The following is a 26,053-nucleotide window of genomic DNA, read 5'->3' as shown; positions in this document are numbered from 1 at the left end:
GTGTGTTCTGGATCAGCCTTTCCCAGCTTTTGGTCCCCAGATGTTGTTGGACCTCAACACCCAGCATCCCTGACCACTGGTCCTGCTGGATCTAGGGATGATGGGATTTATAGTCCAACAACACCTTGGGACCGAAGGTTGAGAAAGGCTATTTTGGAGGCACTGAGGGCCCAGTCTGTTTGTTTTTTAAAAAAGACCAATGTCATATGAGAATCAAGTAGATGGACACCCCCATCCATCACTCACAACTTCCAACTTTTTGTTTTGCTTTTCTCTTTGTAATTTAATGCCACAGCTAAATCTTTCATTCTTGGATCCTGGCATGTCCTTGGTAAATTGATACGCAGCAAAGCAGAGGGAAAGACCGTGTCTGGTTGGGTTCTTTCTTTAAAAAAAACCTTTGACGACTGCAGCAGAACAAATGAGTTTATTGTCTCTTCTGTAGCATATTTTAATGTGTGACTGTGCTAACAGTTTTACAGCAGAAGAAGAACATGAAAAGATGGTAATGTTTTTCTTCTCCTTCCTGCCCCCACTCCCCAGATCCCAATTCGTCTATCCACAATAGGCTTCGTCCCCCTTTATGGCGGAGAGGAAAGGCACAAAGTCCTTGCTTTGTTTGCGCCAGAGGATTCGCTCACAGGTTTCACTTAAATTTTTGTTTCAGTATTGTAGTGTTCTGCTCTGAGTCTTTTTATTTTTACTATGCTTACTTATTTCTTGTCCTTGCTCCTGAATCTCTCTGTAATTGTGCATTTCAGAACCATAATAACTTTAGTTGGTACTGAAGCCAGGGTGCAGAGCAGCTGGCTAGGCAAATATTCAGCTTGCTCCAGCTCCAGCTGTGTAATGCTTGGTCTGTAGGAAAGACCTGCGACCTGCCCGTCAGTGTTGCCTTGTGGGCACTGACAGATTATACAACCTAAGGAGGTTATCTCAGAGAACACCCCTAGCTGTTGGATGGAATAGTGCTGCTATGCCCCCTTCACTGTTATTTTGGAAGCAGGAGCAGTTTGCCATTACTGAATGGAAGCAAAGAGCCTGGGGTTCAGATGTAACAACGAACCGTGGTTGGATGTTACAAGCATGAGCCTTGATGTCATGCGTTCCCTCTCCACCAAAAAAGAACAGAAGAGGTTTAAAGTTTCTGTTCCTGGTTGTTTCAAACCATGGTGTACCTTTTTCACCCAACCCACAGTTTTCCAAGTTCGGACAGAACAGGAAACTGCCCTTAAGAGCAAGCCAAGAAAAGGAGCTTTGAACTTCTTTTCCTTGCACACCGAAGCAAAGAGGTAGCAATCTGGCTTGTCCTCATAACTGGCCATGGTTTGTTGTTGCAGCTTGAAGTAGGGCCTGTGTCCGTCAACGCTACTGTAAGGGCCAGCTAGCTTCTCTTCTCCCCACACTGCCCCTCCTGCTGAACCCTTTTGGCTCAGGCTTAATAAGTGACGAGGACTGAAACATAATGTGTTGAACAAGTGTTCACTGTGAATAAAAATAACCCTTAGAGTGCAATCCCAATGCTCCTAATTTGGAGGAGGTCAAGGATTAGGTACATAGGTACCTATCCACCTGCAGAGAGGACCGCTGCTTGAAGGGGAGCTGGACCAGCTGGTAGAAAGCTACTGCTAGCAGTAGCAAGCAAGAAGACTCACAAAACAACAGGATGGAGATAGAGCTTTGGCATCTTTGGATTCCAATCCCCCAAGAGGTCCAATCCCTCAGCTACAGCAGCCAGGATCTGGCATTGTCAAAAGGAAGACCCAGCCCCCACTTCTGCTCTGGCTGGCATAAGCCTGTCAGAGCTGATGCAGAAGTTGGCTCGTCACTCCTCCCAAATACATCCTCTATTAAAGTAGCAGTTTGGGACCAGTCTATTTGGAAGATTGACCTACCCCATATATGCAGCCTTGACATCTTTGGTTCGCAGGACGATTACAGATGCGACAGAATACTTGTTCCACACAAGAAATTTATCTTTTTGTGTGACCCCCCCCCCCATATACACTTAGGAACTCCCAAAGGTGACATCCGGCAGGTGCCTCTTGCTGGAGTCCCATAGAAAACATCGGCACGCATCCAAAATACATGGGCACGATATAAAGCGTATTAGCAGAGTCAGTGAAAGCAAAATTGTGTAGGAATTGTGGCATCAAGTATTTTATTATTTACAGCAAAAGAAACAAAAGAAACATGGCATTTTGTGTGAGCTCCTCACACATCCTCTCTAGCTGGACAGAGAGCAAAGAATGGAAGTTTGTCAGCTTGATTTCTGCTGGCACCCATCACGTGACCCTCTGCAATAGCGGCAGTGGAAAATACTGACACCTTCACTACACTCATTCTAGCACTTGCTTAGAATATTTTTGGTTAAGCAAGTCTCTCCAGACATACAAAAGTTACATGTGTTTTATGTTTTTGGTTTTTTTAAGCTACAGTTGATTTTAACCAGATTTGAATATTTTAAAATACCTGTTTTAAACTGTTCTTTGGCGACCGTTTTAATTTTTGGAAACTTCTTAGAGATAAATTACAACTAACAGGTGTAGATTAAAAAACAACTACTGTAGTAGCATTGTTATACCTACTTTTATGCAACTTCACACTTACTCAACATAATTAAGACCATCGCCACCATTGTCCTAGCTTCATATTTCTCTTTTCTCATTCAAGCTGTTGCCCTTTTCCTTGCTGATCAGTGGTGGCCTGTTGATGATATTGTGAGAACATCTGATCCTTCCAGAGAAGGACTTTTGCAGGTAAGTAAAGCTTTTGTTCTGTTAAGTGTGTCTGTAATCTGAGGAGCCATCTAATCCAAACAGAGATACTGCGTAATGTATTCAGAGTGTCTAATTCATATTTACTTGGAACAGAATTGGTGTGTGTCCATGCACACAGATGTGCAGGCAGTGCTTTCTATAATTCTGATTATGTTTTTGGGTTGTGGCGCAAGTGTCTTGTATGTGTCGCAGGAAGCTGACTTTTTTTTAAAAGCATGTATACACTACAAATTTAAGATGGCTCTGCTGATAACAGCTTTTTCCTCAGCAAATCTTGACAGATAATATTTTTGAGTGAGGAGTCAGGCTGCCTCACGTAATCAGCAGCCCTCTCCCCGGACCTCCAGGTCCCATAGTCTCATGAAAAAAGTGACAATAGCTGAACTATGAGCACTGTTTTGTTGGAAAGGTAGGATACAAATTTAACAACTGACAAATAAATTAACACTATAATGTGGGTCTGCCCTATCATCAGGTGTTCATCTTAATTCCTGGCTTTATGGTGTATGTATTATGTTTATATTATCTAAAGTATTACAGTTCTCTCGAGTTAGTTTACAAATGAAGATAAAAACAAACGGAATAACAGTAGTGTGTCATAACCACAAAACCCAAACATATTTTTATAAAAAAATTAATCTACCCCTCTTTGCTACCTTGAAAGTAGGGATGTGGATTTCAGCAAAATTTAGCCACATGGCCTTTTTGGAACAATATTTTTTTCTTCTTCAATCATAGTCATATTCTTTCTATGTGTTTACTATAGGTGAACTCCATTGGAGAGAGAGTGGTCCTCTATGTGCTAAATAGATTAATTTATCGCAAGCAAGAAATGGAGAAAAATGAATGCCCATTCCTCTGTCATGGTAGCCATGATTATGCGAAAATACTATGGAAGAAAGGAGAGGCAATTGGTTTTTATTCTGTTAAGCTTCCAGGTAAGATTTCCCTTTTAAAATAAAATCACAAAATGCCTTTTAATGCAAGGCAGAGAGAAACAAAGTCCATAGTTTTACATTGTTTGAGAACCATGCTTGTAGTTCTCTTGCATTTTTACGTTCAGGGTGATAAGTGGTAGTGGCAATGGAGGCCATGCACAAACTGAAAACCATAACATTATAAAAGCAGCATAAAATAGAAAGCAGAATTAAAATGGCATCTATTAAACTTGGGAAAATAATGATGGCTTTGCTGGACACTGAAAGGACAATAAAGTTCATTTAAAAAACATAACAGTATAAAAAAAATACTTATTTTAACATCAAATGCCAATCTAATTCCACAAACAAGCCTACAATGGATGTCTGCGAAACTAATTGCACTTGCTGTATTAGGGGGTCCGAATGGATTATGTTATATAGCCTTGATGTCTGTTGGAAACTTGATACTTGGGCAGATGGGTTTCCAGCCTGCTGTAGCTAACCGCATCTTAGGGGAAAGCAGTAAGCAGATGGCAGTCTTTTCGTGTGTTTGTTCCTGTTGATACTTTGACCTTTGTGAACGGAATACACTATTTCAAAGTATATTTGAAGTTTACACTTGGTCTCAGGGATTTGTAGCCTGTTGTTGTTTTTAAATTGTTCCTCTTGGTGGGTAGGAAAGTGATTGCTATAAAATCATCCAAATAAGTTGGCATGCCCAAGTATGCCCCCTCGCCATCACCTGAGACTAGGAGTAGTCAGGATAAGGTTCTGCAGTAAGTTACATTGAATACTGTTTGTCCAACCTTGCCACCCCTAATTGCATCCCAGGTTTGTTATGTTAGCCTGGCACTGCCAGAATCAAGAGTAATGGGGTAAGAACAGAAAGGTAAAAAGTTGATACTTGCCAGTGTTAATGTAGGACTAGCAGCAATCACAGTGATGGCGCTGCGGTCTAAACCATTGGGCCTCTTGGGCTTGCCGATCAGAAGATTGGCAGTTCGAATCCACACATTGGGTTGAGCTCCTGTTGCTCTGTCCCGGCTCCTCCCTACCTAGCAGTTTGAAAGCACGCCAGTGCAAGTAGATAAATAGGTACCGCTATGGCTGGAAAGTAAACGCCGTTTCCCTGTGCTCTGGCTTCCATCATGGTGTCCCGTTGTGCCAAAAGCGGTTTAGTTATGCTGGCCACATGACCCGGAAAGCTGTCTGTGGACAAACGCCAGATCCTTCAGCCTGAAAGCGAGATGAGCACCGCAACCCCATAGTTGCCTTTGACTGGACTTAACTGTCCAGGGGTCCTTTACCTTTACCTTTTACCAACAGCAATGTTTTAGATACAACTTGAACCCAAAGGGCAAAAGAAAAGTAATGAGCTGATCAAAGTAGAAGTTATATGCCTAGGCAGCAGGGAAGATTTTTCTTTTTTGTGGGGTGGGGTTTAGAGAAGAAGGTGCAAAAAGAAAATAGAACATTTTTGAGGTGCATAACCAAAAATATACCATAAGTTGCTAAGATCATAAGTTGCCCAGATAATGATTTTAGGGATGTTACAGAAATGCATGCAGGACAGATAGAAAGGGTTGCTTAGTTGTCTTTGAAGAACACCTTGGACACAGCAACAGAACGAATGCCAATCAGAGCTGCTGTTATGATTGCAGGAAGCATATGTGGTGCCTTTCTGACCCAGAGCTACCAGCTTCCGGTCCTTGATACAATGTTTGTGAGGAAGAAACATCGAGGGAAAGATTTTGGGCTCCTGATGCTGGAAGATTTCGTGGATTCTTTCACAGAAGATGCTCTTGGCCTGCGGTTCCCACTCACCTCTTTCATGCTTGTTGGTAAGCCCTTCCATTCGTCTCATTGCATCAAACCACACTGATATGGATAATGTATTTTTTTAGTTTCTAGGGTTCTGCTTAAAGGTCCATCCAAACAGAGAAAGAAACCTCCTTGATCTCAGGAACCACAGTGCCAAATTGGGCGGTAGTATCTTCAGAGGTGTCCAAATCAGCACTGTTTGAAATGGTTCCCACCAACATCTTGATTCAAAATGGTGCCAGAAGGTTTATGAACATAGGAAGAAGAAGAAGAAGAAGAGGAGTTTGGATTTGATATCCCGCTTTATCACTACCCTAAGGAGTCTCAAAGTAGTTAACATTCTCCTTTCCCTTCCTCCCCTACAACAAACACTCTGTGGGGTGAGTGGGGGAGAGACTTCAGAGAAGTGTGACTAGCCCAAGGTCACCCAGCAGCTGCAAGTGGAGGTTCCCCAGATTACGAGTCTATCGCTCTTAACCACTACACCACACTGGCTCTCTAGGACAAAACCTGCGCCTCCCATCTTGGGAACAGTCATGCCAAATTGGCTGACTATATCGTCAGAGGCATCCCAATTGGCCCAGTTTGGAACTGTGTGTTGTGCCCAAGAGACCTGGGCCCCTTAGAGTTGGTGCCTGTGGTGGGAAGAAAGCATGAAGTACACAGACAAGGAAGAAGAGAGAAAAGCCCAAGATACAGCAGTTCTCTTAGACAAATGAAATATATTCTGTATCATGATTGGGAAGCCCGTGGCCCTCCAGGTGATGTTGAAAACCCAGCTTCCATCAGCCCAAGCCAGCATGTCTAGTCCAGCAACAACAGAAAGGCCACAAGTTCTCCATCCTTGTACTGAATGTTCCCTCCCTTCCTTGAACCAGCTACAGCCATCAAACACCCCATTTCCTTCTGCAGTCAATACTGTGGGTTCTACATTTTTGAGTCCCAGTGGCTAGTTTGACCTATAGAAATACTGAATGGGAATATTGGCTTTGGTCCTCATATAATTTCTCTGCTCATAACTTTCAAACAGCATGGGAATCAAGTATACATCAGAATCGGGCACATGCCTCAAAATGGTGTCTGCACTCAACTTGGGGAGTTGCTATGAAGATAGGTTTTTAAGTGTTTCATACCTCAGTTACTGGATCGGATCTTTTGCATTCCTGTTGGCTTTACTTGAATTAGACTTGGCTGTATCCTTTTGCATACTTCAAAGACCTGACCAGACAATTAAGATAAGACATGCACTCTGCCACGAAGAGCTGTCCTGAAAGTTTAGGGTCTGAAATCCCTTGGGTGTGGCAATAGAAGAGAAAGAATTGCAGATATGCTTACTGCTCCCCAGGTTCAGGTTCCCAAAAGTTATTTAAACTGGTGGCATTTCATAGATGCTGAAGCTCCTGTTACTTTAACATTGCTTTCAGTTACCATATTGGCCTGAATATAAGCCACACCCAAATATAAGCCACACCTTTAAAATGGGAGGGGGGGGGAAAGAAAAAATACCCTAATAGAAGCCACTCCCTTCCTTGCTGCTCCTGGCTGCATACTGGGGGTGGGGGGGAAAGTGAGGCTTATATTCAGGCCAATACGGTATATAGTGCTAACAGCCTTGTACCCTGTATTGCTTGGGCATTCTAAAAGGCAAACAAAAATCTGCAGTTTTGAAATTGGTGGTTAAAATCTGTAGTTTTGAAAGGTCCCATCTGCCACCTTGTTTCAAAACGACATCCAATTGTATCCAAACATAGATGAAAACCTGCTCCTTGATACCAGGAACTATCATGCAAAATTGGGTTAAAATCAATGTAGTTTTAAAAGGTTCAGACCACCATCTTGATTCTGCATAGCATCCAGTTTTATCCAATCCTAGTGAGAAACTAACTCCTTGAGACCAGGTACTGTCATGCAAAGTTTAGTTACGATAAGTTAAGAGATATCCAAATGTATAGTGAACAAACAACTTTCCAAAACATTCATTAGTTAAAAGGTGCCGCCTTAGCTGTTCATGAAAGCAAATAACACAGATGATTTACAGATATAGGCTGCTAAATGCTTATTGGAAAACTAATTGTGCTTATTTACACAAGACAGCTGGTGTGGTGTTGCAAATAGTAATATATATATATATATATATATATATATATATATATATATTTAAAAAATTCAAAATATTCTTATGTAGGGCAATTATACTGTCTGTGACAGAGCTGACACTTCCTTGGAGAAGTCTTTAAAATAAGTTTGTCATCATGGTGAGGAGGAAAAGTATTTTGTAAAGGAATTATGCAAGTACTGAACCCATTTTGTTAATATTTTCCCCAGCTTGCCAGAAGTACTTTGAACGGTATCCAGGGGATCATGACCTTCTGTGGGAAATTGAAGGCACTGGCAACATTCACCAGCGGAAAACTGTAGCTAGCATCTTGCAGAGAGAAAGTTTCAAATGCATAGGTATGATGGCATGGTGTAAGCATGGCTGGGGAGCAGAGGGGATGAGGTGCTGAAAAATACACGGTTGCTGATGTGGACCTTGAAGAGAGGCTGTTTTAAATTGCTGTTTGCATATTCTTTTTCTGAATTTTTCCAAGAACAGAAGGCTCACAGAAAGAAAACAGTGGTTCCCAGGCTGATGAAAGTTTTCTGCAGACTGCCATGAACACCACAAGTGAGCAGGCATCTGAGCCCAGGGAAACACAGTTAAGTGTAGGTACACAAGCTGTTTTCTCTGTTTTAGTTTGGAACATGTGTGTCCCCTTTATTTTTAACTTCTGAGCAGTTTTATTGAAGTGGGAAGAAACATCAGGGAACACTAAAAAGCAAGTTTGCTTCGGGTTGGGTGCTCTGCCCCTTCTCCCAAATTTACTTCAACTACATTTGGTGATATTCTTCTTCTATAATTAAAAATTAATGTTTGGAAAGGATATGTGAAGTGCTTAAGCTGTTCTTAGAGGTAACAGGTGCTGCATGTGTAAGCGTGTGACAGACTTTTTACATTTTTGCCCCCTCATAAAACATTGTCATTCATGTGATGTTGTTCAGCAACATGTGTATGTTTAAAGCCTTTTACCTACCCAGTCAGTTTAAGGATTACTTTGTTCTGTTTTTAATGGTTCTATGTTTGGTTGTGTATAACAAAACACAGAACCATTAAAAATAGAAAAAAGTAATCCTTAAACTGACTGGCTAGGTAAAAGACTTTAAACATACACATAGACATACAGTCGTACCTTGGAAGTCAAATGGAATCTGTTCTGGAAGTCTGTTCGATTTCCAAAATGTTTGGAAACCAAGGTGCGGCTTCTGATTGCCTGCAGGAAGCTCCTGCAGGTAATTGGAAGCTGTGCCGGACATTTGACATGCAAAGAACGTTCGCAAACTGGAACACTCACTTCTGGATTTGAGGCATTCGGGAATCAGAACGTACAAGTGCCAAGGCATTCAGCTTCCAAGGTACGACTGTACATACATACATAACTTGATTTGTATATTGCCTTCTCATAGTTCAAACCATGCTCAATGCAGCTTACAACATGGAAAAAATACATAATTTCAAACATAATAAGAGTAGTCATAAACCAAAACATCAGAAAGTACACAACCAAATTAAACAATTTCTGCATACATCATAATAAGATCGAAAACAAAGATACAAAAAATAAACATCAATAATAGCAACAACTTCCCCTAAACAATTCCACAGCCCAAGAGTCTGCAGAGGGCTGTTGCCCCAAGGTCCAATCTAACCTATCTAGATGGCACATACTTAGTCAAACCACCTCAAGGTGCTGCTAGACAAGCAGCACTTCACAAAGAACAAGGGCTTATGGTCTAAAATAGACCTGGAGAAAGGGAAATAATTGGAGGGATGGGAACGTACGGGAAAGAATGGGATTATATAAAATACACATACTTCAGCTTAATTACGATGTAAGGCATAGAGACTGGGGGGCGGTGAGGGAGCAGCAGTTTCTAAAGGATCAGGAAAAGAAATACGGGGCGAGGGATGTGGAAGTGGAACAATGAACAGAAATGAGATTAGGATAGAGACTGAGAAAAAGGGGGCTTGTGGGTGCCATGAAGTTTGCCAGAAAGTGTCTCTGGCAGAACCCAGAGTTCAGGCAGTCCTGGCACACACAGACTCTTCAGGGACGTTTGGCTGTTGCCACAGAGCAGCCACCTGGGCAGAGGTGAATTGGGTGAAGGCTTTGCCTTAGGTAGGTGATGGAGGGGAAACTATGACTCCCTTTCATAAGCTTGCCTGTGAAAAGAAGGAAGCAGCTGGCACAGCTTGCGTTTTTCAGAGTGGTACATATGAAAAGGGTAAGGTAATACCTCTCGTGTATCCTAAGTATTTGACGCAGACAACAAAGGGAATTAAATTAACTTTTGTCAAAATCCAGATGGTGTGTATAATTGAATAATAATACGAATGCAAGAAAATGTGCCAATAATGTCATAAGGATCTTCAGTAGTGTGTCATTTATTTATTTTTAAGTTTGTTGTTTCTCTCTTCCAGGCTGATGCTCATAAAAACAAAGATGGCTTAGAAGTATTTGAAGGCACATCTGAAGGTAAAAGAAGTCTAGCTTGCATGATTTCTGTTAGAACATTCTTGTAGTCCACAATATGCTCCATCACCACCTAAGCTTTGTGTTCTTCAACTAATGCCTCTGCATTTCAGTGATGCAATACCAAAGAGAGATTTCTTTTTTAAGAAGTCAAAAACCATGCATGGAAAAAATTGGCACATTTTATCTTACTTTAATGGAGCCCTGGGTGGTGGGGGAGGAGGGAAATTAAGTAAAGCACTTAGTAACTTGTGTATTCCTAAGTTTTTTTTAATCGTATAAAGCACAAAATGCAAATGAGTTGAGTACATGCTAAATAAGAACCAAGATTCAGAATACCGTATTTTTCGCCCTATAGGACGCACTTTTCCCCCTCCAAAAATGAAGGGGAAATCTGTGTGCGTCCTATGGGGCGAATACAGGCTATGGGGCGAATACAGTGTGGAACTTGCACAGTCACGGGAAAAAGAAAGTTCACCCTCTTTGAATTTTGTGGTTTTACATACAAGGACATAATAACAATCTTCTGTTCCTTAGCAGGTCTTCAAACTGGGTAAATACAACCTCAGGAGAACAACGGCACATAACATATTACACCGTCTCATGATTTATTTAACAGAAATCAAGCCAAAATGGAGAAACTATAAGTACACCCTTACTGCTTCCATAGGAATTAAGGGGCTAAGCAGCAGATAGGTGCTGCTGATCAAATGCCCTTGCTTAATTGATCATCAGCAAGTCTGTCCTTACACAGAGTACAGTGGTGCCTCGTAAGACGAAATTAATTTGTTCCGCGAGTTGCTTCATCTTGCGATTTTTTCGTCTTGCGGAGTGCGGATTCCCCGGGTATTAACGGCTTTAAGAAAAAGGAAGCAAACTCGCAAGATGTTTTCGTCTTGCGAAGCAAGCCCATAGGGAAATTCGACTTGCGAAGCACCTCAAAAAATGGAAAACCCTTTCGTCTAGCGAGTTTTTCGTCTTGCGAGGCATTCGTCTTGTGGGGCACCACTGTAAAGGTATTCTTAATTTGAAGAATGCTCAGATGATAGTGCATTTGCTTTGGAGAATGGGCAGTTCTTTATGGTGCTTCCCTCTGAACCTGCAAAGGCATATGTAAAATCTTTGTTCCTGTGGATGTCACTGAAGGAGGAGCCACTGCCTGTACCAAAAAGCAAAAAGCCTAAGAAAATACACTTCAGATTCCTAGGAACCAGCACTTGATTTTTAGATGGCTACACAAAACTGTAAAATACTTGATTTCTAGCGCCACCAGCACAAGGTTAGCGCAGGCTGGGTTTCTAGGCATGTTCAAGCTTTGTGACATTATTTACCTGTATTCAGATCTGAGCGTGTGGGGTTTTTCTTCCCCTCAGAACTTAATGCTGCTCAGCTTTCTACACGATCACGAGGCAATAATCTCAAACGTCCAAAGTTGGGGAAAAGGTTCCAAGAGCCTGAAATGGTTGAAGATGAAGATATAAGTGTTTTTCAAACACCAGAAAGCAGGTATACTTATGTGTGTATATGTGTTGTATAAGAAACGTAGGGTCTCTCTTGTATTGAATTGTGCAAAGGAATAGCATATATACTTGGGTAGTTGTAGATGGATTGAAATCTTGGTATGTGATTGTTGTTGTTGTTGTTATTATTATTATTACTACTACTACTCATACTATTTATTTATTCAGTTGATTATTTGCCCTTCACCATAAGATCCTCAGGAGAGTTTCAACAATTTAAAATACAGTATTAAAAACAGTTTCAAACGAAGGAAATTTGTTGCAAGGAAAGGCTTGTTAATGTTTATTTTTTATTCCTCATCATTAACCTATCAGAACTAAAAGAGAATCTGCATGCCAAATAAAAATTTTAACTCTGATTTTTCACCCATCTAGGATTCTGAAAATGTAATCCTATACATGACTGCTTGACATTAAGTCTCGTTGTGTTCAATAGGAATGGAGCCTTTACCCAATTTAGTGTGTATAGGGTTGTAGCCTCACTGAGCAAGGTCTGCTTGCTGGAGGGAGTTAGGATTGTGTTGAGGTGTTTTCCAGTGGAGAAGAGCAGTAGAAAAGAGCTCATTTAGCAAGGTGGGAATCTCCACTGTAGAAGCCATTATTTCACCTGCATAAATCTCCACATGCTTGGCCTACCACCCTTGGTGTTATGCCCCAAAAGCAGGTGTTTCGGGGGCAGCATAGGAGAGAGGCAGCCTTGGATCTACTGGATCCATTCCCCTTTCATTCTCTGAAGAAGCCACGGGATCAGGCTCCTTCATCCATGGCTGGAGTTGGCATCAATAATTTCTGCTCATAGGAACAAATGCAGTAAATTGATTTCTATAAAGCGTCATTTGAAATGAAATACTTCCTTGATTTTTTAAAATGTTTCGTTGGATGAAGTTACTGGTTGGGTTTGTCTGTATGTCATACTGATTTATTATCCGCTGCCTAATTTCATCTGCGTCCCTCACATTAAAAGTGTGCATTTCAATATTACATATACCTTGAGTATTTCACATTCATTGTTCTTGTTGCTGCACAGACCAGAACCTGATGCACGTGTATCTGAAAGTTCGGAAGAGGTGATGGAGATGGAAGAAAATGTGGTTGAAAGTGAGCAGGAGGTGTTAGTTGAAAACCAGAAACAACCAGCCCAAGAAGCACCACAGATGTGTCCTGCATCTGAGAAGCAAGATGATAAAGAGGTGTGATTTGAATATATTAAGAACAATTTGTCTGTTTGAGGCACTAACTAACTCCTTTTTCTGCCAAGTATGACAGAGGAGGAAGTCATGGGCTTCTGCCTGCTATTGCCTTCTCTGCTTGGACAGAAGAAGCATCTAGAAAAAACTAGGGTACATATGACCCCTTCATGGTGTCAAGTTTATATATTATTCTAAACTCTGGAAAGGATGTGCCTTTGTTGCAAGGTAGCTTTACTTGTAAGGGATGCGGGTGGCGCTATGGGTTAAACCACAGATCCTAGGACTTGCCGATCAGAAGGTCGGCGGTTCGAATCCCCGCGATGGGGTGAGCTCCCGTTGCTTGGTCCCTGCTCCTGCCAACCTAGTAGTTCGAAAGCACGTTAAAGTGCAAGTAGATAAATAGGTACCGCTCCGGCAGGAAGGTAAACAGCGTTTCCGTGCGCTGCTCTGGTTTGCCAGAAACTGCTTAGTCATGCTGGCCACATGAACTGGAAGCTGTACGCCGGCTCCCTCGGCCAATAAAGTGAGATGAGCACCGCAACCCCAGAGTCGGCCACGACTGGACCTAATGGTTAGGGGTCCCTTTACCTTTACCTAGCTTTACTTGTAACAAGTGGAAAAGGAGCTGACTGAATAATGTGTGCATCCAACCAGGAAGCAATATTTTTTTCTTTTGTTGTTTTCTATGCTTTTTATCATTTGAGACTCTTGTCACCGATGTATTGAATTCTGTTGTTAACATTACATGATAAAAGTGGCTTTGCACCATTTTAATGTGTACATGCCGTTTTATAGGAAATGGAAGTGGAGCCACTCAACGGAGAGCTCGTGGAAGATGCTATCAAGGTCTCAATAGTGGCTGAAGGACAAGCAGGAAGTGAAGCAGTGGATGGAGAGTCAAAGCTGCAGTTGGAAAATCCAGAGGAAACAACTTTAACCTTACTTGTCCCATTAATCCTTGATTCCTCAGTAAAATCCACTGAAGACAGTGATGACAATGTTTCTGATAAGGTGAGTGGAAATATATAAGCGATGCTTAAGAGTTTCTTCTCCACCATGTTAATACAATCATTGGCAATATTATAAAAATAATAATAATTAAATCCAGCCCATTGGAATGTAGCATGCTGTACAAGGGAAGCTTTTAATGTTTAACAGACTACTGTATTTTAATACTTTGTTGGAAGCTGCCCAGAGTGGCTGGGGAAACCCAGCCAGATGGGCGGGGTATAAATAATAAATTATTATTATTATTATTATTATTATTATTATTATTATTATTATTATTATTATTACAAAGTTAAGAATCTCATCTGTGGCCCTCAGAATATTGTCAAAAAGTTTCCTCGACTTTGACTTAAAATGGCTAACAAGAGTTTGTTTTTCTCCATTAGGTTGACAGTGTGGCAGATGCAGAACTTCCACCCGAAGAGGAACAACAAGCAACGCAAAGGAAAAGGACCCTTGTTCCAAATGCAGATCCCGTCGCTGCAGCCGAGAAGGAAGAACCCTCCAACAACGGCCTTTCGAACTCTGTAGCAACCACTGAGGCTCTGGAAGATACCATCTCTGAGAATGTGTCTCCTAACACAACTTCCTCTGTGGAGGAGCAGAGTGAAGAAGGAGGCTCTGACACTCCAGAGGCCCCCGTTGTTCTAGGCCAGGGCGCTTTAGTGATGGTTGAACTGGAGGATATCTCGTACTCGCATCACCCAGAAGGGCAAAAGAACCAACTGGATGAACAGTCTGAAGAGTCAGCTGAGCCCACCTCTGAGAAAGCCGCAGACAGCAGTTCAGAGGATGTGGAAATCGAAGTGCCCGTAGTGGATAGGCGGACCTTAAGAAGGAAGGCCAAAGGATACAAAGGACCACCCAAGAAAAAAGGAAAGCTCATTTGAAAAGGGAAGAAGAGCAATGTTTCCACCCAGCTGGATCACTTTCCGTACTTTTCTTAAAAAACAAAACAAAAACAAAATATGAAACTACATGGAACACCAGAACACACGTGTATTCAAACACTGAAATCACTCTGCATTTCCCGGTTCAGTTATTCGTTTTGTGTGTTTAACCACTATATGAGGAGAACAAATTTGGAGGTAAACGGTTAGTCTTTTTAAAAAATAGTAGGACCTATTTTAGCCCAGTTCGTTTAGCCACAAAAAAAGCTTTCCATCAGGCCACAGTAGAGTTGTGGAGAGGCCAAACAAATTACACGACAAATTGTAAGTTACCAAGCCTTCTGATGTGGCTTTTGATTCGTAAGCCATTATTTACAACAGCTGTTCCCCTAGAAGTAAGTAAGTGTCACCTATTTGTCCTGTATGTTCTTTTTATGTGTACTTCTCTGGTTCTAGCTTAGAGAACATGCTGTGAATCTGCCCCTTATGGTGTGGAAGTAGACACACCCTGGTAACTTCAGAGTTAACTTTCATAGGCTTATTGGGAACAGAAGCTATGACTAGTTATTTCTCAAGCCTGGAGCATTATTTTGTAGCGAATTAAAATCCTGTTTTAACACAATGCAAAATATCTGACATTATTTCTGCTTAGTTGTGAGCATTGTTCCCTGTTGCATCTTTGGCTCTTCACGGATGCTATATCCACTTTCATTAAGTCAAGCGTCAGCCGCTCCCAACTATGAATCAGCTAATCCTGAATTCTGTTTTATATTGGGAGTCTTCTTGTTATTTCACATTGTGAATAAAGCAGATTGTTTTAACTAGCGAAGCTTCTAAAATAACAGATGGAAACGGAAGAGTAATTAAGAGTTAACGGTAAGATAAGAACCTCAGATTTGTACGGTTACACCTTTTTATAAGTAGCGGCAATTGGTAAGGTTCGTAAAAAAATGTTACGTTTTAAATTTGAAGCAATTTCTTTTTTAGTGTTTATTAATAAAAAGGTTCACTTGAATAGCGTGGAAAGATTTTGATTTCAATGTGCTGAGGATTGGTCTGTTTTGGCTTTCTGATTGTACAGAATTTCTGGCTATTTTCTAATAGCTCAGTTGACTGGTAGGGCTTTTTTATTTTTAAACTTTTTTTCTTGTCTTGACAAAAGTGCTGGTTTTTTTGTTTTTGTTTTTTAAAACATGTCATGAGAAGGTTTGGGACATGCATAGAACTGCCAAGTTGAGTGGGTTTTTCAGGGCGTTCTTTTTTCTACCAATGTACATTCTGTATTGTGGATTAGGAGTGTATGTGCAGAAATATTAGTTGTTGTTTATAAACAATATATTCAAGTGAACCTTCAGCATTTTTAATGTTTGATTAAATACTTTCTTACAAAGCACATTAAAAACCGTTTAAGGCTTGTCTCTTGTAGTACTAAGAGCTTCTTTTGTAAAATACAACACCGTGACAATTTAAGAATTGTCCGCAGCTTTTGCCATGTCACTAGGACTGGAGTTCTTGAGGATGATGAGGGGGTGGGTTTAGAACCTTGTGTACAGAGTTTTAACAAATATAGGATATGAATGTTAGGTGTGTTGGGCTAAGCATTATTAAAGTAAACATTTTGTGGGACTTTACATTTCTTGCTCTGTAAATCAAAGCTGCGTTTTGTGAGGTGACTCGAGTCTGTATCCCTGTCATGGCTTCTGGATTACAGTGATAACAGTTTTAAGAGTGCTTTTAAATTGGTGTGCGTTCTCCCCCAAATCAGATATTGGTCCTTCTGCATTTAATGTTATGGAACTTTGCTAGTGAAGTCAAATTTTTGTCTTCATTCTGCAACTTCAACTGGTCTGTGGTCGCATCTTATTGCAAATGTATATTTCTTCAGTTCGAGCTCAGCTTCTCCACACTACTTGGGTGTGTTTTAAGGTACCATAATATTCATGGAAGTGGGTCCAGGAGCGGCTGCTTTGTGCATAAACCGGAGTGGCAAGGTTTTTTCTTTTTATGCAAACATAGGAAAGGCTTGCCCATCTGCCATAGCCTATCAGGACTCATTGTTAAAACCGTGTCTATGGAAGACAGTCTTACTCGGCTATGAGTGATCGCCAAAGAAGAAAGAAGAAGAAAAGCCTATCATATGTTAATTAGCCGTGAGTGATTCTTGTTTGCATGCATTTGACCAAGATAAATATATCTCAAACCATGCTTTGTTGATAAACTAAACATATAAGTCAGCCTTTGTGAACCTGTTGCCCTCCATATGTTTTGGATGACAACACCATTGGTCCCAGCTGGCTGTGGCAAATGGGAGTTGCCTTCCAAAACATCTGGAAGACACCAGGATCTCAGAAGTTGTGGAGACCCTCTATGGATATTGTGTACCCTGCAGTTACAACTTCTCCTTCTTGCAGAGCCACAGCTGGATGGTCTCAATCTAGTAAGCACCACAACTAGATATTTGTTCCTTTGCACCAGCTTGTATTTTTAAAAATGTACCTATTGCTACAGAGTACATCAAATTACCAGAACTATGCTGAAAGGATCAGTTAAGAACAGGTCTGTAAAGTTGAAAGAAGGCTATGTGACTGAAAGTTTATGCAACAATGAAGAACAAGTGCTTGAAGTTTATTTACTTGTTCAGCACTGAAGTTTTGTAGACAACCATAGAAGACTTATGACTCCTTGAAAGGAAGAAAAGGACCAATTCTTCACTGTAGTTCAGAGCAAATGTGACTATAAAACATGTGGACCATTGCATACAATTCAAACTCAGTATTAATCGCTTTTTAAGTTTGTAGGAGCTGGCCTAAAGAATGTTAGTGTGTGGACTCAACTTTGTTTTTAGCTGTGCAGTTCTGCTGGATCTCACTACTACATGTTTGAATGTCTTACTGTTTCTCCTAATGTCTGAAATGTGCTTTACATCCCATGCTCACTTAACCATTTTCAGGTTTTATTTCATGCAGAACTGCTTTGCTTCTGAATCTGTTGCATGAAATAATGTAGGACCTCATCTTGTGTTAGGAATAAAATGTTTTGCCCTTTTAGCTCAACATAAGCTTTTTTGCTGTTTCTTTGTTTCTCAGTGCTGCTATCTCGGTACGCAAACAAAAGCAATACAGTGGTACCTCGGGTTACAAACACTTTGGGTTATATACTCTGCTAACCCAGTAGTAGAACCTCGGGTTAAGAACTTTACCTCAGAATGAGAACAGAAATCACGCGGCGGCAGCAGTGAGAGGCCTCATTAGCTAAAGTGGTACCTCAGGTTAAGAACGGTTTCAGGTTAAGAACGGACCTCCAGAACAAATTAAGTTCGTAACCACAGGTACCACTGTACATAGTTCAGGTTTCAGCTCCTTGTTTTCAGTACTGTTGCAGAATTAAGGGAATCATCACAAACTTGGCATTAATTGTTGTTCGTCAATCTCTTCATGTGATTTTGTTGTACAGTAGTGTTATTTGGTGTCTTTCAGTTTGACCCTTCTTAGTATACATTGTTTGTGTTTCAGCAGTAATTAAAATTGTTTTGTAATTTTCTCAATGGTTTCAGTGGCTTGAGGTCTTCTCTCTTCTAAATGTTAATGTGCTTTTTATTCTCACCTATGTATGTAATGTATACCCCCAAAATAGCTAATACAATGGTAGTCTCAGAAAGCCAGGGTTTCCCAAACTTGGGTCTCCAGCTGTTTTTGGTCTACAATTTGCATCATCCCTGACTGCTGGTCCTGCTAGCTAGGGATGGTGGGAGTTGTAGCCCAAACGCAGCTGGAGATCCAAGTTTGGGAAACCCTGCAGTAAGCTAACAGGATGCCCTTCAGATGGTTGGACACCCATCAGCCATGGCCGGCATGACTGACAGCTGCTGGGTACCATATTGAGTGCTCATCCAGGAGGCAGTAGCTGCTGCCTGTTGAAAGTTGTAGACTGGCACTGTTTGTGCTAGTCTACATCATGTTAAACATTGGATCAAATAACCTGTGCTGAATGGAAACAGTTCTAATGAATCCCAAGTAGGGCTGCGTATGATTTATGTCAGTACCTTGTGATAAGTTCATTGATATGAGAAAAAGGACATCTAAACAAACCACTTGTATAAACTGATGTGTTAGGGTAGAAATTGTACTCCAGTTACTACTACTAGGAGTTATGCTACTGGTCATCTTCTACTACCCACTAATAGACAACACACAACCTCCCCAAATATTTCCTTGTATAAAATAATGTTGGCTGTTTCTTGTCCCCAGGCAGCCAGTGCAACTTCAAGATCCAGTTGGGAAATACTTTTAAGGACCGATCAAAATGTCCACAACATTGTTGGCAAGTGAGGTCTCCGGGACTCTTGATGAGGCAAGTTGTTACACAAAAGCAAATGACTGGGGAGGGGGGAACCTAGGCTCTTATGTTATAGCCATGAGGTTAGCATGTACTATAGACTCAGTTCCAAGATGCAAACTGCAGGCTGCTTATTCTTAGCCAGACTAAAAATCTTAAAATGCCTTCTGTAAGCTTTTAAGCTTAATCTTTCTATTTAATGTGCAGCTAGTGGATTATTTATTTTAAAATAGTTACACAAGCCACAGGTATCAGTGTTCCACCTGCACTTCCATATGCGCAATATTCATGCATCACACAAGCACTTGGATATATGCTAGTGCATATGGCAAAGGTAGGTAAACACTTACCTGTAATCCACCTCAAACTATTTAGCAAACTACAAAACACACTTTATGTACCCACTTCTGTTCTTTTTCTTTAACGTCTGAAGCCATGCTGTGTATGCCTCCACCTACTGAAGTTTGGGTACTGACTAGCTGCAAGAGGTTTCTTGGTTCTGGTGCCAGTTCTATGGGATGGTTTATAGGGAGGACTGTAGTGGTCCATTGCAACTTGGCTGTTTTTAATTGAGCTCAAAGGCTGTCATGAAAGTCTGTTGGGTGCCTTCTCTGCTCTGCCATTTAGATCTGTCTTGCTGCTTTTGAAACCAATAATGTTGATGTTGTTATTTAACTGCATTTGTATTTTTTACTGTTTCTTTTATTATGAGCTTCTTTGTTTCAGTACGAATTTTTATTCTGTATCCTACTGTACAAGATATAGGGCTATTATGCTAAAGTTAAACAAGTGAGTAGACAAGTGGAACTTTCAAATGTATTTAAACTTTAGGCCTTGTTAAATGTGCTGTAACATTTTTCACTTCACTGCTCCACACAAACTATTGCTTGATCTTTGCTTTGACATTTGGCATTTCTGTACCTACTAGCCTTTGAGTAGCATTTTCAAAGAATTCTATCTTTAGCACATTTCTAATTTCCTTAAAATTAGGAATAGGTGGCAGATGTATTTCTTTCCTACTTTATTAATGTGGGAAATGACTACGCACTCTAGCATTACCAGCATCAAGGGGAGACGTTTGTATGGTTCCTCTATTGAGGGCAAACCTTAGGACAATAAAAGTTCTTTCTTGGGCTGAAGGAGCCCTGCATGTTTCTGATGCCAAACATATATGGCCAGGACAACAGGCACATGCACTGGCATGGCCAATGCCTGCAATCCATCTTCATGTATTCACAAACACTGACAGTAATGTGAATCCCCCCCCCCCCCACTTTGTGTTTCCCATATCAACTTCACTTGTCTTTGAAGTCTTAAGTATCTGATATTACTGTCCCTTCTGTTCTATTCTAACCAACCTCTGCTCATGTGTTTACCAAGAGTAGTCTCCTAGAATTTATCTAACTGCTAAATGCAGAATAAGCCACTTCCAAGAAGTCAAACACTTGTAATGATTGGGATTAGTTAGTTTGGGCCCACAATGGTTTCCTTTTATTGATGGTAAGGTTCAGTGAAAAACAGTTCTTAGAATCCATTTCCTGACTTCGCATACTGATGATTTGACACAACAAGTTCTTTATCTGCAAATGTTTTGAGGAAGTCATGGTTCTCCTTGGAAAAGTAACTGTGTGTATCCAAGACTGTAAGATGCCACTTAGACAAGCAGAACTGCGTTAATGCACCCATCATTTTCTGGATTGTTGGTTACTTGTGCATATTTTCCTGAAATGGGAAAGAACTATATTAGCACTTACTAAAGTGAGAATAAGCTGCACTTCTGTTCATAGAAATGGCATATGCTCATGCATTTATTTTCTAAACAGCAATTTCAATGTAGGCATGGCCTATTGGCTAGTCAACCTTGGTCCTTGGCCTACAGTGGAGATGAGAAGTTTCCACTGTTCACTCCCTCTCATGGGAATATGCCTCATCTCAGAGATGCAAAAGGTTCAGATGTCAAGTTGTGCAGAAGTGTTAGTCGTCCACAACACTAAACCACCCTCTCACAAAATAATGAAAAGGAATCCCGTCTCCACATATGTGGATATGTTTATCAAATAGACAAATCGAAACCTTAAAAGGCCTTAAAGGCAAGGAGGCAGCACTTAAAAATGAAACAAAGAAAAGATAAGAAATTGAAACAGAGGACCCAAGGAAATAAGTTGGAAGAAAAGGGAACTTCAAATTTCACATCTTAAAGGAGGAGAGCTCTGTTATCACTGAACTAACCCATTATTTAGTTAGCCTGATTCTGTGGCTGTTATCCAGCAGACATAGCCACCTGTCAGTGCACCTTTCCACCAAGCTCGAAGATGATAAGGCTTCATACTGAATGGCTAATTAAGTCAGGTCTTGATGTAAGAGTTGGGGCCTACAATTAGCTATGGACAATGCAGTTTAATGTAACATGTAATATGATGCTAGTCTTATTTTGACTAGAAATAAGACTAGTTCATTCACAATGTAGTTTCAGGCCAAATTAACGATACCACAAGACATGTAAAAATATATTCTGACTTTGACTGAGAGAACTGTACATGGGAGTGGGGGGTAAAATATTTTGTATCCTTCATGCTGATGTTGGGCAGTTAGGCAAGAAGGCAGAATATAATTTTGTTTTCCTATTGCAGGCCTGAGGAAAATCACTCATCTCAAGGTACTGTTTGCATTGAGAGGAAATTCCCCCTCCCTATTGATGCAATAAAAAACCCTACACGTAAGTTCAATAAAAAACCCTACACATAAGTTTAACATTAAGATTGGTAACTGATATTTCAATACCTACCCCAGACGACCTTGCCTCCTTGTGTCACGAGACCAAGCTCACTCACATTCACCTCGATGACGGTACCTTTTGTAATTACCCCCAAAGATGTATACAGAGGAGAAGAGGGATTCTTTTTTACACCAAGAATGGGTAGGCAAAAGGTGGCTTTAAGTTCAGGATGTGTTACATGGGCCTTCTTGAATCGTAAACCCTGTTAGGTAAGAAAAGATTGCTGTAACACTAAATAGAGATGAAAACATAACTAGCCATGATGGCGCTTCAAGAATCAAATTAACAGTGCAGAAAATTAGAGGTGTCTCTGTTAGATGTTTGGTATTAAATGCTAACTTTTTAGTGTGTAAATTACTGTGCTATCCAATGCCTGTAAATAACAAAAGGTTTTATTGGCTACCTAGTTCTGAAATGTAGATAAGACTATCAGTTCAAAGAAAAATGTTCTATTACCACATTGTTGAAACTGCTAATATTTTCTCCACTCAAGGATGATAATCGTGAAGTGAGCAACAACTTATGTAAAGAATAATCAAACAAGCAAATCATTTACCATTGGCCGAATGAAACGTTCATATTTAGGTGGCTTTCGGGTAAAGCCATCCCCAACAAAACACACTTTAGTAACCATTCTCTTCCAAGCCTTCTTCTTTCTCTTTCCTGTACGGATCACCTTGAGCACTTCTGTTTCTCCCTGAGCACGAACCTTGGGTACAGGAACCTCCCATTTCCCCTGCAAAGAAACAGCAAGAAATGGTTAGAGTGCTAAAGTCGGAGAACAACTAGAATGAACAACATGCTGTCTTAACTAGTCAAGACTAACTACTTGTTAAAAATTGACTGCCATCTGAAAACATGGAAAAAAATACTATAGTTGTGCAGGTGTATGCACATTTTTGCTTGATTTACTAGCCAATCATCGTTTGTTATTACCACCAACACTTTGCTCATTCCAGAGGACATGGGGGACAGAAAGTCTCATAGGCTCTGAAACGGACGGAAGAGATCTATTGCTTTTATGTACTTCAAAGCTGATTATGGCATGAGGCTCTGCTCACAGTGATCTGGGTTTTGGAGCCGGGAGAAGCACAGCATGTATTACAGTGCTTTTGCCTTCTCCAAAGTTCAGTGCCACAGAGTGCTGCTACCCTCTTCACCCTCACCTGCACAGGAGCTGATTTTTTTCAATGTTGTACAGTGCTTTAGCTTCTACCTACTCCAGATCCCCGTGAAATGTCTACCTTGCAGAGAAAGGAATTATACTGCTACTGTGTGTTGAAACTTATTTGGGGGCGGTCATCTCTGACAAGGTGCAAGTCCATAGCTAGGGACATTTCCCCTTCTGCAATGCAATGCAATGCACTGCCCCTCGCCCCTCATCTGCTCTGGAGCACCAGGCAGTGTGCATGACCCTACCATGGGGAGGAGAAGTCCCACTGAACGAGTTTGCACAACACTGGATTTTACCCAGAAACCTAGACCAACTAGGTTTTGGTACAACCATATGCAACCTTTATTTTTAAAAAACTCCACACGTTCATGAGTAGAAGTTAAATCAGCTTTTGGAGTATGATATGCAGCAGAGAGTTGCTAAACTGCAAGTATACTGCACACAGTATATTAGCACAAGTCATAGATTTGTCTTGGCAAGTCCAATAATTCCTCACTGGATACACAGGAGAGTTTGCTTGGTTAAAACTGAAAACGGAGAACAGTATGTGTGTACTTCATACCCTGAACAGATACCAGAGCCACCACCTTGAAAATCAGTATTTTTACAGCTTGACAAATAGTGATAAACTGAACTTCTGCAATACTTACAGCTTTCTCTTTTCGCTTCTGTTTAATCATGTTGGAGAGAACTTTAGCTCGGGACTGACCCTCTCTGTCCAGCAGATATGCTGGCACAGCTCCTTCTGGGGTCTTGTCATCATTTTTCTGCTTGGTATTTCTCTTTTCATGCATCTTAATACTAGATAAATAGAATGTCCACAAATTATTATTTTTTTTAATTGAAAAGCAAAGTTTCAGGTGGGAATCAAAGTCAATCAAAAATAGTTACATCAACACATGCTTTATACTAGTCACAATGTTTTTCCTAACAGAGAACATGACTAACTCAGCAGAACAAGCTATGCAAAATTAATGTCAACAGAAGACTAACAGTTGTCTGAGATAGTTACACAGTGCTTAAAAAGAAAGCGTACATTTGGCATAGGTTTATAAAAGCCCAGTACAGTGGTGCCCCGCAAGACGAACGCCTCGCAAGACGGAAAACCCGCTAGGCGAAAGGGTTTTCCGTTTTGGAGGCGCTTCGCAAAACGAATTTCCCTATGGGCTTGCTTCGCAAGACAAAAATGTCTTGCGAGTTCCTGCGGGGTTTTTTCCCTCCCCCCCTTTTCCTAAGCCACTTATCAGCTGATCCGTTGATAAGCTGCTTATCAGCTGATCCGCTAAAAGCCGCTAATAGCGCTAATCCGCTAAGCTGTCAATGGGCTTGCTTCGCAAGACGAAAAAACCGCTATACGAAGAGCCTCACGGAACGGATTAATTTCGTCTTGCGAGGCACCACTGTAATAGGCAAACAGTAAGTTTCAAGGAGTAATCATTAGTTTGTCATCCAGTGGAGCTACTTCTGAACTATATCAATTTTTCACTATACCAAAGAAGTTTAGCTGAACAAAAAAAGCCCACTCACGTCTTTTTCATCTGTATCTTCTCTGCATGGCGCTGTTTATGATAAAGCTTAGCTTTCAGTCCAATCATTTTCTTAGCTTTTTTTGAGCGTTCATGGGCCTCACGGCCCTCTTTCTTCCTCTTCCTCTCATGGTAATCCAAACGATAACCATATCGCTTCCGATGTAACTCTATGTACTCGTTTTGTGGCTGCAAAGTGCAAGGAAATTAAATGTTCAGTTTTTTAAAAATGTCAACAGTAAACATTTGTAAGAGCTTTGTTTTTACACTTACACACACACACACACACACACACACACACACCAACCAACCATATAACTATGAAATACTTTGTGAAAGTTGGAACTTGTATTTACTATTACCACTTTCACTTCAGAAACATTTCAGTAAGAAAAATCCCTTATTCATCCTAATAAGATCCAATTATTTCAATGTAATTGTACCACTATGCACTGTTATTTTAGCTTATTATGTTTTTATATAGACCTGAAGTTACCATACCTGAAATTACCCAGGGTTCAAGGGTCAAAGACTGCCCATAGAAGGACATTCAGATTTTTTAAATTGATGCAGTAGACAATAATAGATAAAAATCAAACCAGTTTAACTACTTTGTCAGTTGATGATGATGTAAGAAATCCTGCTTAGTTTTACTTGGCTGTCCATCCCATTGAGCTCGATAGGATTATCTATTTATTTATACTACTACTATACTGCTTAGTATATTAAAAAAACAACTCTTAAACAGTGTACAGAAAACCAAAACAAATGACCACTAAAAAAAGTAGTTAACATACAAAAATCCTAAAAATAGCAATGTACTAATGTAACTAACGGTAAGTCACCCCTCTGCTCTTGGTTTTTTCTCCAGGGAAGCAGCCTTAGGTATAGCGTAATGAGAGATGTGCCTTGTCTACGTTATAATAATGAGCATAAGCTGTTTGTATTTTGATGCGTTTTTAAGTTAAATAAGGACGTAAGGGCCCAATTGTATCAAACCAAAGGCCCATCTAGTCCAGCAAGGCCAACAAGATGCCTATAAGGAAGCCCACAAGCGGGTATTCAGGGGCAGGCTGAGAGCAGAACATAAGACAGCACGGCTAGCCTTATCCTCAGTGAGTGGGCCTCGCTTTCGTTTAAAGATAAGCAAATTGATAGCTTTATACCGGTGTCGCACGTCTTAATGTAAGGTGGAGACTGATAAATCTAAAGGAAGAGGTCTCTCTCGCCCCCGCCCGCCCTCGAAGAAGCCGAGCCCGCCGAGCCCCTCGCTCCTGCTACTCACCATGGCGCCGCGGTGCCTCGGAATGGACTAAACTCGGCGCGGGACTCTCGGCGGCTCTCCTTCCCGGCCGCCGGACCCGAAAGGAAAAGGAGGGTTCCACCGCCAAGCGGCCCCGGCTCGCAACCCGTCCCGCTTCCTGGCGTTCCGCTTCCAACGAAGGAGACCCGTATGTCTGGCGTCCTCTGGTGCCGGTCGCTCGCTTCTTCTCCCCACCCGCTGCTCTGCTCAGTTTGGAGTCTGGGGAAATGGACAGAGGC

At 41.0% G+C, this 26,053-nt stretch overlaps 2 protein-coding genes across 4 annotated transcripts in view; one reads left to right on the top strand and one right to left on the bottom strand.

The window, feature by feature from the left end:
- Positions 1-16,426, top strand: part of FAM169A (family with sequence similarity 169 member A) — a 37,332-nt gene extending 20,906 nt beyond the window's left edge. For all 3 annotated transcript variants that reach the window (XM_081881197.1, XM_081881195.1, XM_081881196.1), the window contains exons 4-14: positions 544-643; positions 2,674-2,759; positions 3,547-3,718; positions 5,362-5,541; positions 7,847-7,975; positions 8,118-8,227; positions 10,041-10,095; positions 11,466-11,598; positions 12,640-12,802; positions 13,598-13,813; positions 14,197-16,426. In XM_081881197.1, the coding sequence (XP_081737323.1) occupies positions 544-643; positions 2,674-2,759; positions 3,547-3,718; positions 5,362-5,541; positions 7,847-7,975; positions 8,118-8,227; positions 10,041-10,095; positions 11,466-11,598; positions 12,640-12,802; positions 13,598-13,813; positions 14,197-14,700 (1,848 nt within the window). In that variant the 3' untranslated portion in view covers positions 14,701-16,426. The remainder of the gene's footprint in view (positions 1-543; positions 644-2,673; positions 2,760-3,546; positions 3,719-5,361; positions 5,542-7,846; positions 7,976-8,117; positions 8,228-10,040; positions 10,096-11,465; positions 11,599-12,639; positions 12,803-13,597; positions 13,814-14,196) is intronic.
- Positions 16,427-20,495: 4,069 nt separating this feature from the next.
- On the bottom strand, positions 20,496-25,945 carry NSA2 (NSA2 ribosome biogenesis factor). The gene is made up of 6 exons (XM_081881279.1): positions 25,797-25,945; positions 24,513-24,700; positions 23,636-23,786; positions 22,368-22,547; positions 21,821-22,013; positions 20,496-20,757 (listed from the first exon to the last, which is right to left on the bottom strand). The coding sequence occupies exons 1-6, from the start codon at positions 25,797-25,799 to the stop codon at positions 20,690-20,692; spliced, it is 783 nt and encodes a 260-aa protein (XP_081737405.1). The 5' UTR covers positions 25,800-25,945; the 3' UTR covers positions 20,496-20,689.
- Between the last annotated feature and the right edge of the window lie 108 nt (positions 25,946-26,053).

The sequence above is a fragment of the Podarcis erhardii genome (genome assembly GCF_964252035.2).
Source record: "Podarcis erhardii genome assembly, chromosome: 11".
In the NCBI taxonomy this organism is placed as follows: domain Eukaryota; kingdom Metazoa; phylum Chordata; class Lepidosauria; order Squamata; family Lacertidae; genus Podarcis; species Podarcis erhardii.
This window is presented reverse-complemented; position numbering and strand designations above follow the sequence as displayed.